The sequence below is a fragment of the Octopus sinensis genome, linkage group LG3 (assembly GCF_006345805.1).
Source record: "Octopus sinensis linkage group LG3, ASM634580v1, whole genome shotgun sequence".
NCBI lineage: Eukaryota > Metazoa > Mollusca > Cephalopoda > Octopoda > Octopodidae > Octopus > Octopus sinensis.
In genome coordinates this window covers 15636140-15651710 of record NC_042999.1, presented here as the reverse complement: position 1 = coordinate 15651710, position 15571 = coordinate 15636140, and the positions used below count along the sequence as shown (strand labels likewise).

At 34.9% G+C, this 15571-nt stretch overlaps 1 protein-coding gene across 3 annotated transcripts in view; it reads left to right on the top strand.

The window, feature by feature from the left end:
• Positions 1-15571, top strand: part of LOC115209184 — a 662850-nt gene that overhangs the window by 349962 nt on the left and 297317 nt on the right. For all 3 annotated transcript variants that reach the window (XM_036500873.1, XM_036500871.1, XM_029777425.2), the window contains one exon: positions 8535-8675. In XM_036500873.1, the coding sequence (XP_036356766.1) occupies positions 8535-8675 (141 nt within the window). The remainder of the gene's footprint in view (positions 1-8534; positions 8676-15571) is intronic.

Below are 15571 nucleotides of genomic sequence, written 5' to 3'. Positions count from 1 at the left end.
CCTAGAGTAGAAAAGATTATTATTATTATTATTATTATTATTATTATTTGCTCTTATGTGTTTGTATTCATCACTGAAGACAGAGCAAAAATAAACTGTGTTTCAAAATACATTTTCAATCAAAAAATAAATAAACATTAATATCAACATCTAAAATGATAAGTATTAACAAAGTATCCAGTGTTTTCAGTGTACTAACATTTTAATAATGTTAATATTCTGAAAACACTGACACCTATGGCAACCTTTTGTATTCTTTTTACAATTCCATTTCAGTTTTCTCACTGTAATTTTATACAGTTTTTTACTTCCTGTTTTTCTGTTATTTATAGCATAGATATTTTTTTTATAATCTAGCCTTTTCAGATTTTCTTAGGTGGATAAAATTAATTTGATATGATCCGTTTAAACTTTTTAAAGGTCAGTTGTTTAGGCATACATGTAATTGAAGTGAGAGTAACTGTAGAGGAAGAATTGTGCAAAATTTAGAGATTGAGTGTGTGATAAGAGAATGAGAAGTTGGTAAGATAATATGGATTATGTGGAGAAGGTGAATCTCCAAGTTCACAGACCAATTTCAGCCATGTATCATCATCATCATCATCGTTTAACGTCTGCTTTCCATGCTAGCATGGGTTGGACGTATGACTGAGGGCTGGTGAACCAGATGGCTGCACCAGGCTTTAATCTTGATCTGGCAGAGTTTCTACAGCTGGATGCCCTTCCTAATGCCAACCACTCCGAGAGTGTAGTGGGTGCTTTTACATGCCACCGGCACGGGGCCAGTCACGCGGCACTGGCAACGACCTCGCTCAAATCTTTTACACATTCCGCGGGTGCCAGTAAGGCGATACTGGTAACGATCACGCTTGAATGGTGTCTTTTATGTGCCACCGGCATGGAGGCCAGATAACCGCTCTGGCAACGATCGCGCTCGGATGGTGCTCTTAACACCCTACTAGCATGGGGCTCGAGTGCCAGTAAGGCGACGCTGGTAACGATCACGCTTGAATGGTGCCTTTTAAGTGCCACTGGCACGGAAGCCGGTTAGCCGCTCTGTCAATGATCACACTCATATGGTGCTCTTTGCGCCCTGCTAGCATGGATGCCAGTCATCGAATTTGATTTTGATTTTGATTTCACTTGCCTCAACAGGTCTTCGTAAGCAGAGTTTTAGTGTCCAAAGAAGGAAAAGGTATGCATAAGTGGGCTGGTTACGCCCCTGGCACAGGCCACGAGAATATGGTCTCATTTGGCTTGCCACGGAGATGGTGAATTTCCAAGTTCACAGACCAATTTCAGCCATGTATCCTATCTCATATTTTTACTATTTATAGTAGAAGTTTGTTTGAAACAATATTGTTAATTAAAGAACTTTCTATAAAACAGATGCTCTTTTTATGAATGTAGTCCAGAGTTTAACTGTATACAGTGGCATTTCAGCTGTATGACCAATGTCCCAATGTACAGAAAAACAGCAGTTATTTGGGGCTAAAGTAGACTGAAGATAATGTTTTAAGAATTATTATAATCTTAGATTATCGTACACAATTTCTGCATATATGGGCACCCTATCTTGATTCTGTATCATTACTAGTCTGAACTTAGACTGTATTCGGCTAAAAGTGATGTTTGTGTATATTGTCATGTCTTGGTTTTTGATTTTTATATCAATCAAATACACTATGTGGCTTCCACTTATAATACAACATATTCTATGTTTCATAATGGTCAGAGAAAGTTCCTGGATTTCTTTGACATTTATTACTATCTTTGATTTACTGTTTTACTATACAAAGCACTGACATTTGTGTAGCATGATTCTTCATGTATCTGTATATTATACTAGCAGTATCGCCTGGCGTTGCTCAGGTTTGTTTTGACCCTTTAGAATTGGAACTTTTGGAAAGTATAAATTTTGCATTATTTAGCTCTTTAAGTGGGCATTTTTCTGGTTGAAATACACCAAAAAATGGTGACACAGCAGCCAAAAATCGTAAAAAATAGGGCTTTTCATAGAAAAAAAGCACCTTTTTGATGTAAATAATTTTTGGTGTTAACATGGTCCTATTTGAATTTTATCTTCTACGGAATGAAGAGCAAGCCTTCTTCTATAATACTCTCAATTTTGATCAACTTGTGCCGCAGGGTCTTGGAGGAGATTGTGTTAGTTGAAGGCTACCAAACCTGCCACACACAGACAACTTCAGCTTTATATATATAGATTGAGCGTGCTTCCTCAGCTCTCTTGGAGAATATGGATTCCAAAATCTAGTCAAAGGATTATTACTCTCCTACCATACACACTCATGCAATCCCATACATACACACACAAAAACACACCCACGCGCGCACACACACACACACACGCACACACACACACTCACTCACTCACTCACTCACACACACACAAATCCTTGTTCCTGATTGAAATCAAAGTATTATCACCACTATTGTTGCTTTTATCATACTTCTGCATATGATTTGCTTTCTGTTTGAGGTTTTGAAATCCTATTTCATTTACATTGTTTTTCAAATCAGCCATTAAGAAACTGATATCAATGAAATATAAAAAAAATCAATACTTTTCTGTCTTGTGATAAATATTATTTCTAAAAAAATAGTGTTTTATTTTACATTAAAAAATATATATATATTTTTATTTTTTATTTTTAAGGAAATTTAACCGAGATAGTTCAAACACTATATCTTTATTATATTCTCAATATTATCTTTGTTTAATTATGCAAAGAAAATATATCTCTACTTATCGTTTCTATAAAAAAAGTATTATTAACAGTTTTCTGCCACTTTGTATATATTTTTCACTGATCAGGTAACCAATTTTTATTACAAATCTTAGTTTTCCTACTCTTTGCTTTATTCATACTCGACAGAGGGGAAAAATTCTTGAAAGCAAGAGTAATCATTATTTCTGTTATTTTAAAATACACATCTGACTGAGAATAAACAAATATATGAATATTGATGCATTATGGTTTTCAATTTCAACTATGCTTCCTTTGTACAAAATTTGCTATCACCATATTGTGTTAATATCATCAATTTCAATTTTTTTTTCAAGAGTAAGCATAGGAGTGGCTGTGTGGTAAATAGCTTGCTTACAAACTACATGGTTCTAGGTTCAGTCCCACTGCATGGCACCTTGGGCAAGTGTCTTCTACTATAGCCTCGGCCCAACCAAAGCTTTGTGAATGGATTTGGTAGATGGAAACTGAAGGAAGCCTGTCGTATATATGTGTGTGTGTGTATGTTTGTGTATCTGTGTTTGTCGCCCCAACATTGCTTGACAACCAATGCTAGTGTGTTTACATTCCTGTAACTTAGTGGTTCAGCAAAAGAGATCAATAGAATAAGTACTAGGCTTACAAAGAATAAGTCCTGGGGTCGATTTGCTTGACTAAAGGTGGTGCTCCAGCATGGCCACAGTCAAATGACTGAAACAAGTAAAAGAGTAAAAGAAATAAATGGAAGAGAAAATTTTATTTAATCTTTGCATCTTTGTTATTTGGAATTTTCTATTAGAATTGATGATCCGAACTGCAATGTATATATATATTTGTTTTGCAAGATTTTTGATGTGAAATCGTGTGTTGAAACAGATATTGTTGTATTTAGGAATGGTCATTTTGCCAGTTTAGCCAATAAAAACACACATACCATATATTTGGTGTTACTTTGCTTCAGTGTTATGTATTTTTTACATTAATCTTAATCTTATTTCAGCCAGAGTTATTGCGTCACACTTCTGTGACCTCATCAGTGGTCCTTTGCTTTCTTCTTTTTTATTTGTGTGTCTCTTCTTACTAACTGTCAGCCATTTTGTATTTCTATAGTGTGACAAAAGAACTCTGGCCGAAATAAGATTAAGATTAATGTAAAAAAAAACTAACTAAACATAGACACACATAGAGGTATATGCATGCGCAAATGAAGACACATTCAATAGGAATACAAAATACAAAAAGGCTGACCGTTAGTAAGGAGAGACACACAAATAAGAAAGAAGAAAGCAAAGGACCACTGATGAGGTCACAGGAGTGTGACGAAAGAACTCTGGCCGAAATAAGATTAAGATTAATGTAAAAAATGAATAACGCTGAAGCAAAGTAACACCAAATATATAGTGCGTGTGTTTTTATTGGTTAAACTGGCAAAATGACTATTCCTAAATACAACAATATGCAATGTTTTTTTCTTTTCTTTCTTTTAGAGGTGGTATGATGTTGGATTTGATCTGTGCATAGACATTTTTGCAGGTTTAGATTTAGGTTTTAATATTTTTCCTGGAAATCAGTTGGAAATTATTGTCACTGTCATCAGTTCAATGTTTCTTTCTTTTTGACGTTCATTAATTAGACGAGTTTGTCTCAGACTATGTTTTCCTTTGTCTCCCTATCCTATATTACCTCATTTGTCTTTTACTCACAATAGGCGCAGGAGTGGCTGTGTGGTAAGTAGCTTGCTAACCAACCACATGGTTCCGGGTTCAAACCCACTGCGTGGCATCTTAGGCAAGTGTCTTCTGCTATAGCCCCAGGCCGATCAATGCCTTGTGAGTGGATTTGGTAGACAGAAACTGAAAGAAGCCTGTCATATATATGTATATATATATATATATGTATGTGTGTGTGTGTATGTCTGTGTTTGTCCCCCTAGCATTGCTTGACAACTGATGCTGGTGTGTTTACGTCCCCGTCACTTAGCGGTTCGGCAAAAGAGACTGATAGAATAAGTACTGGGCTTACAAAGAATAAGTCCCGGGGTCGATTTGCTCGACTAAAGGCGGTGCTCCTGCATGGCCGCAGTCAAATGACCGAAACAAGTAAAAGAATAAAAGAAAGAATCAAAAATTCTAATTTTGACAGGAGCCCAGCAGTTTTAGCAGGAAGGAGCAAGTCAATTACATCACACCCCAGTACTTGACTGGTGTGGAGGCACGTGGCTTAGTTGTTGGGGTGTTGAACTCATGATCGTAAGGTTGTAGTTTCGATTCCTGGACTGGGTGACACGTTGTATTCTTGAGCAAAACACTTCATTTTACATTGCTCCAGTCTACTCAGCTGGCAAAAATTAGTAATCCTGCAACGGACTGGCGTCCCATCCAGGTGAGGAATTTCAACGCCACCGAAACCGGGAAACCGGCCCTTATGAGCCTGGCATGGCTCGAGAAGGAACTTGACTGGTACTTTATTTTATTGAACTCAGAATTATGAATGACAGAGTTGACACTGGCAGGATTTAAATTCAGAACATGAAACACCTGAAGATATGCTGCTAAGCATCTTGTCAGTTGCCCTAATGATTCTGGCATCTTGCTGCTTTATTCTCAATAACCCCAAAATTTTTTATAATCTCTAGTATGGTTCTTCTCTTTATCTTCTGCATTTCAATTATCGTCTTGAAACAGTTTTGTTGGAATATAAGGTTCTTTTTGTGCTTCATCATTTGTAAGCAATCAGTCTGTCATGACCACATTACACAACTAGAGCAACCTGCAGATCATCTGAATACTGTATTTCTTTAGATGCTTTTCTATTTTCCTTACATAAAAAAAAATAATAACTTATGACTTTCTCCTACTTTTTATAAATAACAGATTAGAAATTTGCAAATCACCTGAAATGCCTATGAGCATTTTATAAAAGCTAATCTCCATTCCATTGAAGCTCCATATCGCAAAATTTCAATTTTATTAGTGTTGCCTGCCTTTTTCTATTATTTTTACTGTTATCTCCTTAATATGCATCCTACACCATCTCTTTTCTGTTTTGGTGTTATACTTACATTTTCTATCTGCATTTGTGTGTGTATATGTGTATGTATATGTTAGCAAAGCAATTATTTTTACAGTGGGGTTAGTTTCCTACTGCTAATAATTCTGATGTCAGGGAGAGCGCCTACTTTTCACTCATATTGGACAGGTTAGCATGACCTTTCATTGTAAGACATTGGCTTCGGTGCTAAAGACAAAATATTGAACTCATGATCAGGTCATCACTAATCCACAAATGTATCTCTCAATATGACTGCCTAACAGGGTTGTTTAAATCCAAACAATGAGGGGGAAAAAGAGAGAGAGAGAGAGCAAGATAGTGTGGGAGAGAGAGAGAGGAAGACAGAGAGGGAGAGGGGATAGATGAAGAAAAGAAACAGACCGTGCTTTAGTTCATTATGTTATCATTCCAGAACCTGCTTTTGATTTGTATATCCAAAATAAAGTTAATAGAATTCATAATCTTGTATTTTTACTTTGTTGCTTATCAATTTGAAATATAAACCTTGTTATTCAGATGACTTATTCTTCAATTTAATTGCTTTCCGAAAGGTTTTCTGATTCTTGATTTTCTTGTATGGTTTGGGATTTTATCAATTTCTTCATAAATCTATCTGCAAACAAAGGTTTTTGATTAAGAAAAGAAAAACTGAAATGTAAGCTAAAATTTTAATAGCTTTGAATCCTAAAATATTTCTTGTATTTTGAATAATTGGATTTATTTACATGGTAACTGCCAATGTTTGTATCCAAGGAGATGCAATTTCTCAACAGTAAAATTCAACACATTTACTTGATTTAAATGTTGTCAGAAATGCATGGCTCTATATTTTATGTTTTCTGCTTTCTTTCTTGTTAGATTGTGGTTAATATTTAAGAATTATTTTCATATTTATATTGAGTTATTCAAAAGTAAAGAATTAACCAGAAAAATAAATAAGAACTTATTTAAGTAATGACAAACATTAGAATAGAAATATCTGAAGTGGGAAATGAGAACAATGCTTGTTGTTGGATCAATAATTAGAAAGCATGCAATGAAAAACATTGGGAAAAAGAAATTGAAGATTTATTAAATCAACCATATGTACTTCCTTGAAAATATATGCTAAAGACGAATATAATTTATAGTGAACCAATACGTATGAATTAACAATATTGTTTGTGTTACATATAGTTTTTAAAAAAGAGAAAATCAGTCACATACACACATCTAAATTATAGAAAATTGTAAATAATAAACAATAGTTTTCAGAAGAATTATTCTCAAACTTTTGGAAAATGTAATCTGTTTTATATGTAGCAAAGAATAGTGTAACCTGCTTACTTAGTTAATTTGTTAAGGGCTATCTTTGTCAATAATAGTTATTTTTCTTCAAAGGTTCATTAATCCTTATTAGTTTGGAGTAATTAATTAGGTTATCTGCACTTTTTAAAAATCTCTTAAGAGAAAGTTGTTGAATGCTGCCTATAGTTTTTTTTTTGGATAGAAGTTGCTTTTTCCATACTTACAAGTATTTTATATGATAAAACTGTTTTCATAATGGCTCAGAGCCAACAGAAACTTAGAACATTAAAGTAAAGAAGTCTCCAGTTTAGTTAATATAAGTCAAATGAATATTTTGGAAAACTATTTGAATAATTGACAAGTGTTTTTATGAAAAATTATATGCAAAAGAGAAACTATTTCTTTTAAAATAAGTAGAGATTAATATATTCTTATCAGATTTTCTAAATTAGTTTTTATTTAATGAGGAGTAAACGTAGCATGTATTTATGCAAGAATGACTGTAGTATTTAGTTCACGAAGGAAAAGATTTAACTTAATTATAAAGTTGCATTACTGAGTAATCCTTCACAAAGAAAACTGAAAAAGTATATAATTAATATTGCATAATTTTAAGTTATTTAATAGTTAATGAAAGTTATATCTTCTATCATCTATCCATATGTTAAAATTTACACATCCAACCACTGTGATAATTTTATTCAGATATCATCTCTACCGAAATATTTGTGTTTTCAGTTAAACTGGTCCTTCAAAGAAATGGACACTCGTAGCTATTAAGCAATACATTTTGATATTAAAGCAGCTTCTATATTTGTTATCATGTTGTAGTTGTATTAAAGAGACCTGGTTTATCATTTGTTGTATAACAAATTTAACATCAATTTTTATTTAAAAAAAAAAAAAACTCTTGGTAGTTTTTTTGCATTATGTCAAAATAGAAGTAAAAACCATCTTTGTCAGAATAATCAAAATTAAGGATGATGAATGTGTAAAAACAATTTAAAACTGACTTGCTAAATGAACAATTAACTTTTCTGGCCACTAGTCTGTTTATAATTCTGAAAAAAATACTTCTGATGACCAATGAAATGTCTTTAAGTTAATGTCGTTATGGGAATACTTTTTCATGACACATTTTTTTTTTTTTTGGTTGCTCGTTTGCACATTATCTGACCTGATGTCTTTGCTATGATTTGTTGTTCTGCTTTATACAATGGTTTTTATTTATTTATTTTTTTCATTCCTCAACCAATTTACAATGTTTGGCAATATTCTACGAAAGAAAAAAAAAAAAACAGAACCAAAGTTGATTAACGTGACAGGTTAATTAGGAATTAGCTTTCCATAAATTGAAACTACGCTGTTTCTTCAAAAAAAGATATAAGATATTTAGCAGAAAAAGAGCTCAGTTATTAAATAGTAAATTTCATAATTTCTCTCTTTCAGAATGGGTTGGAAGTCATGTAAAGAAAACATTAAGTACACAGTAATCAACCTCGAAGTTTGGTTGTCACCAGTGTTTGATACAAGACCATGGACAAAAAGTAAACATGTTGTTGATTGTGGTCCATTAGGTCCATATGGCAGGTAAATATTATGTTTTTTTGGACTGTTTTCTAAATTCCTACATATATATGTACATATATATTTTTGTTCATTTCTAATCAAATACATACCATATTTTCTGGCAAACAGGTAAAAATTTTTTTACCAAAATTTACAGCAAAAAAAAAAAAAAAAAAGCAAGCCAACTTGTAAACCAAGACCAAAATTTCCATGTGAAATACTGCAGGAATTAGAAAGATGACAATGTTTGCATGTTTACACTATGTACATTCATGGGAACAGGTGTGGTACATGTGTGGTATGAAGCTTGCTTCTCAACCACATGGTTCCAGGTTCAGTCCCACTGAATGGCACTTTGGGCAAGTGTCTTCTACTATAGCCTCGGGCCAGCTAAAGCCTGGTGAGTAGGTTTGGTAGACAGAAACTAAAAGAAGCTTGTTGTACATATATATATATATATATATATATATATATATATATACATACATACATATATGTTTGTGTGTCTGTGTTTGTCCCTCCACCATTGCTTGACAACCAATATTGGTGTGTTTATGTCCTCATAACTTAGCAGTTTGACAAAAGTGATGGATCGAATAAGTACTATGCTTACAAAGAATAATTCCTGGGGTCGATTTGTTTGACTAAAGGTGGTGCTCCAGCATGGCCACAGTCAAATGACTGAAACATATAAAAGAATATTGCTGACTTCTATACTGGAAAAAATAAACAGTATATATTTCTGTTATGTGAAACTTAAAAAGAAATTATGCTTAAATGATATTCTGTGATTTTCCTATCCTTTTCTTCTAATTAATAAATGTTCAGGTTCTACTTATAATATACTGCATGCTTTTTAATTTGTACTTTAAATTAATTTATACGTTTAAGATATGCTGTTTTCAATTTATTTAAACTCTGTTATATATGAAAATAGCTGTTAATGTCTACTTTTATTCCTGTACATATACAGGGTGCAATGGGTAAATTGTCACCATTTTAGATTTTTTCTTTCACATATATGCATTTTTTGTTTTTGATTTTGTCGCCTACACAGTATAGTAGGGTCGGTTGGACACCATTTGTGAGAAACACAGCACTATGACGCTCTGCCAGAAATTTGGCAATGACATGCTGTACTGCTTGGCAGTCATGCCAGCTCCAATGCAAACATTTCAAAGTGTTTGGGTGTCAATCTGAGAACAGTGCAATCTGAGGACATCATCATCATCATCATCATCGTTTAACGTCCGTTTTCCGCGCTAGCATGGGTTGGACGGTTCGACCGGGCTCTGGGAAGCCAGGGACTGCTCCAGGCTCCAGTCTGATCTGGCAGAGTTTCTACGGCTGGATGCCCTTCCTAACGCCAACCACTCCGCGAGTGTAGTGGGTGCTTTTTATGTACCACCTGCACAGGTGCCAGGGGTGGTCCGGCATCGGCCACGATCGGTTGGAGCTTTTAACGTGCCAGCGGCATGGAAGCCAGCCAAGGCGGCGCTGGCAACGGCCACGTTCGGATGGCGCTTTTTATGTGCCACCAGCACAGAAGCCAGTCGGGGCAGCGCTGGCATCGGCCTGTACTGAGAAATAAAAATCAAACATCCAGTCAACATTATGGTGTTGGGAGTGATCACTAGTGATAGCAATGTTATGCCTCCTTTCATCTCCCCACATGGCCTCACATTCAACACAGAGGCCTACATCAAGTGCCTGGAGGAGGTCAAGAGGGTGGCTGCTGGAAGACTCTGTATCTGGCAACAGGACTCTGCACCATGCTACACAAGCAGGAGACCCCAGTCATGGCTTTCACACAATTTCTGTAACCACATCACCCCCTAACATTTGGCCACCTTACTCCCCAGACTGCAACCCGCTTGATTATTATGTGTGGTTTTAATCCAACTAAATGCTTTGTAACACCAAAGATGTACTGAAGGCAAGGATTATGACAGCATTCACCAATTTAAACAAGGAGACTATCCAGAAGAGTTGCAGGAGATGCAAAGTTGTCTGGGAGCAGTGGTTGAAGCCAATGGCGATTTTATTGAATTTACTCTTTAGTATTTCAAGATATTTTTATGCAATTTTGGTAAATATATCTGTTAAAGATGAGATGTCAGTGTTATTTTCATTTTTGTGTAATTTAGACAACAGTTGTGCATGTGTGTGTGCATGTGTGTGTGTGTACACATGTACACATGTATGCGTGTCTTTATTTGAGAGAGTATTATTTATGTTAGTACGTTGAGACATCTGAATAATTATGTTGATACTGAAAGATTATTCCATCACCTAGCCATAATAGTAATGCAAATCGTTATACACGAATAATATCAAATTGTTTTTGGTAGATGATATTATATACATTTTTGTATACAGTTGTCCATATGTGTGTGTTTGCACACTTCTATAGACAGGAAAATACACAGAGACAAATGGGGTTCATCAATATATAACGTTTTCCATAGTGGCATATTTTGATCAAATCTCCATCTCACTTTCTCTGTTTGTTTGTCAGTCTGTCTGTCTGTCTGTCTCTTCTTCTCCCTCCTCTCTCTCTCAGCATTATGCCACATACTATTTTCACATCTAATCTCATCACACTTTATGTCTTCTTCAGTTTACTTCCATCATGAAAGAACTTGGTAACAGCATGCAATAATAGTTCACCCTCCATGTTTCATATTCACATTACATATTCATACCAGCAGAGTTTCTATTGAGCGCATATTGTCCATTGTGAATGTTGTTCAGTAATTTTCTTGACTTAGTGTACATATGTAAACACATATATGCACACACGTACTACACACGATTGCATAATTTTTTAATGATATCAATCGCAGAGATACATATATGTTTATGTATGGATTTGCTCTCTCCCTCTTTCTACTCTGTATGTATCTCTCTCTATCCATTTAATCATATCTCTATCTTTCTTTCATTATACATAATTTCATACAGATTGTATAATGTAGACCTAAATCCCCTTAAAAAGACAGCTTAGTTATGGCCAGAAATAGTGTTCAGTAATAACCTAGGGCTAAAATAAACAGCAAAATTCTAAGCCTGACAGTTTCAAATGATTTTATTCTTTATAAAAGCACTAATCATTTAAAAATAAATTGCAATTATCAAAACGAAGTTCTGATTCATTGAACCTTGCAATTTTAAGTTCGACCATAAATATTTATTCTAGATATTGAGAATTCTTCTTACATTAATACTTTTTAGTACTGTGTTCTTATTTACTTTACATAGTGAATGGTTATGTGTATTTATTTGGTATATTTGTTTAAGTATATGTATATATGCATAATAATAGATATGGTTATAAATGTATATTTATATGTGTGTGTTTATGCACAATATAGATATGTTCATATGTAAATTGTATGCACATGTATATTGCATATTCTTGAATATGTATGTTTATGTTTTCTTTGTAACATTAGTGTTCAGTGATGATGCTGCTTTGTTTATTTACTAATTTGGGGATAATATCGGTGTTTGTTTTCGTTTCTTCCAATATAATTGTGTTGTCTGGCGTCTAGTCAAACTTGGTCAAGCAAACATATAGTCACAGAAATTCCAGACAGAACCATCCTATCTTTCTTAAAGCATATTATATTTACCTCTCAAAGTATCCTGATCTCTCAAAGTAGATGGAACACATCCAAGAGAGAGAGACCCAAGCACACATGAGACAAAGTACTGAAGGACGTCCTTAGAATGCTGAACCTTTCAGACAAGATGACAAAGAACTGAGGTACTTGGCATCTTGCTGTACTGAAGAAGACCCATGCTCAACTGCTGAAGTGTTAAGGTGAAGAGGTTTGGCCCACAAGAGTCCTGTGCCAGTGCCATGTAAAAAGCATTAATGCCAGTGCCACATAACAGTGCTCATGTGGTGCTACATAAAAGCATTCAGCACACTCTGTAAAGTATTTGGCATTAGGAAGGGCATCCAGCTGTAGAAACCATGGTGGTGGTATAAAATGTCCTTTACTATGTGGTATGCAATAAACCCACAAGCACACACACACTGACAGACACATATACACTGGGGCCTGGTGCAACTCTCTAGCTTGCCAGCTCAGTCAAGCCGTCCAACCCATGCCAGCATGGACAACGGACATCAAATGATGACGATGATGATGATGATAATAACAATGACAATGATTGTATTATCCAAATTGTATCTCTTCTGCAAGATGGTAGAATTTGATTTGAAGATTATAAAGCTGCCAACTATTTAGCTACCATTTCTGGTAGGTTAATTGACTGTGTAAAAGCTCCTTCATTAGCTTATAAAAATAGATTTAAGCAATGCTTTAATTCAATGAAAACTGCTCTGTTACTTGATGCCACTGTTATTGGAACACTCACTCTAGTAAAGATGGAGAATAAGGAAATGGACATTTCATTACATTTTCTGATCACCTTTTGGAAAATAAAATGATTTCAGTTCAAATGGTGGTTGAGCCAACTATGATTATATCCTCTGCATTTCTTGTATATTGCAAATCTGTATTTACTCTTTCTCAGATCTATGATTTACGTCACTTACCTGTATAAGGAGTGCCTTTAAATTTGATTTTTAGCACGGGTCACATGAACTGACAAATTCTTCAGTATCTCTACCACAATTAGTTCACCAAACACATGCCCTTGCTTTGTACAGTGCCTGTTGTACACCTCACTCTATGTGTGCCTGTGTACATGTATGTGTACATGTGTGTATACATGTGCACATGTGTTTGTGCATGTGTGTGTGTGTTATTTTGTTAAGATTATTTCTACAGATATTCTATGGAAATTATAGTCAGCACTGATTTTTGCTACAACGTTTCATATCAAGATATCAAATGCAAACAAATAATGAGATCGAAAACAAAAATGGGTAATGAATGTATACACTATATTTCAGGGGTTTTACCCCTTCATCAGCACTTGTCTAACCCATTCTCACCTCCGAACACATTGCTTATATAGCCACTGCATACAGCGATGTTAAGTTATTGGATGTACCACTTTACATATTAGACACATTCCTGGAGCTGGTACGTAAATACTAATGATTTGTAGGTATGTGGTATTTGGTTATGCAACCATCATATACTATAAAGTAAATTAAATGATTTTATAAGTCAATACCACATTCTGCTGCATAACAGCGCTTTTTACATTATTTTGTTAAGGTTATTTCTACAGATATTCTATAGCTACAGGAGTGGCAGTGTGGTAAGTAGCATGCTTCCCAACCACATGGTTCCGGGTTCATTCCCACTGCGTGGCACCTTAGGTAAGTGTCTTCTACCATAGCCTCAGGCTGACTAAAGCCTTGTGAGTGGATTTGGTATCGGGAAACTGAAAGAAGCCCGTTGTATATATGAATATAAAATATGTGTGTGTGTGTGTGTGTTTGTGTGTCTATGTTTGTCCCCCACCCAACATCACTTGACAACCGATGGTGGTGTGTTTATGTCCCCATAACTTAGCGGTTCTGCAAAAGAGACTGATAGAATAAGTACTAGGCTTCCAAAGAATAAGTCCTGGGGTTGATTTGTTTGACTAAAGGTGGTGTTCCAGCATGGCCGCAGTCAAATGACTGAAACAAGTAAAAGAGAGAAATTATAGCCAGCACTGATTTTTGTTAGTAGAACACAGTTGAACATGGTATTGACTTATATATTTAATATACTTTATAGTATTCTAGCTGAATTACCCAGTGTTGCTCATGTTAATGCTGTTCTTATTCAGATTAGTAAACAATAAATATGGAGATATATTTTGTTTCTCATAATTATTACAAAATATGTATATTTTATTAAGAAAATATCCAAATTGTAATGATAATAGAATTTTGAACGGAAAAATCTGTCAATGTTGAAGCACCTCGAGGTAAACAATTTTCATTGAGTAATTTTTTGTTGGCATCGAAATGCATAAATTGTTGCTACATCCAAATCATGAGCAAGTAACATAGAGTTGGCTGTGGGAGAAACATGTAGGAGAGAAAGGAAGTCCAACTACCTTGAGGGATTGACCCTGATATTTGCTAATTGAAATACCAAAAATTTCATTTGAATGGAAACTGAAGCCTCTTAAATTCAAATGGAACATTTGTAGGTATGAGAGAAAATTTTGTAATAAAGACATTTTCTTTGTGATTACCTGTTATGATTGTTGCCTGCAGGACATGGGGGCTTCATGGAAGTAATAGTTAAACAAGTTCCATTACACAAGTGAGCTTACTGGGAGCATCCAGCTTTAGTGCCAAGTTATGCAGTGGCATCCCAATGGGTTTAAGTGTGTTCAGACATTCAACAGAGTATTGAACAGCCTGATCTCGATCGACTGTTGTGTGAATTTATGGAAAAGTAATTTCTGATGTATCTGTTAACTTTTGAAGAAGTTCATGATAGAGTTTATCAACCATTTCATTAGTTGGAGCCAGTATAGCTCTTTAACATGGCCAGTTTACATCAGTGTAATTGGAGAATCACACATACACTGGCACACACATACAATGTCACATACACTGACATACATATACTAAGACAGACACACATACATTTATGTAATGAATGCGCAAACACGCACACACTGACAGACACATACACACTCATATACAAAATGTGCCGTGGTGGTGGTAGTGGTGGTGGTATAAAATGTCGTTTACTATGTGGTATGCAATAAACCCACAAGCACACACATACTGACAGACACATATATACTGATATACAATGTGTCATTGTGGTGGTGGTGGTGTAAAATGTCCTTTACTATCTCGTATATAAGGAATGTGCAAACACACACACACTGACAGGCACATACACACTCATATACAAAATGTGATATTGTAGTCATCGTGGTATAAAATGTCCTGTACTATAGTTGACTTTTAAAAGATT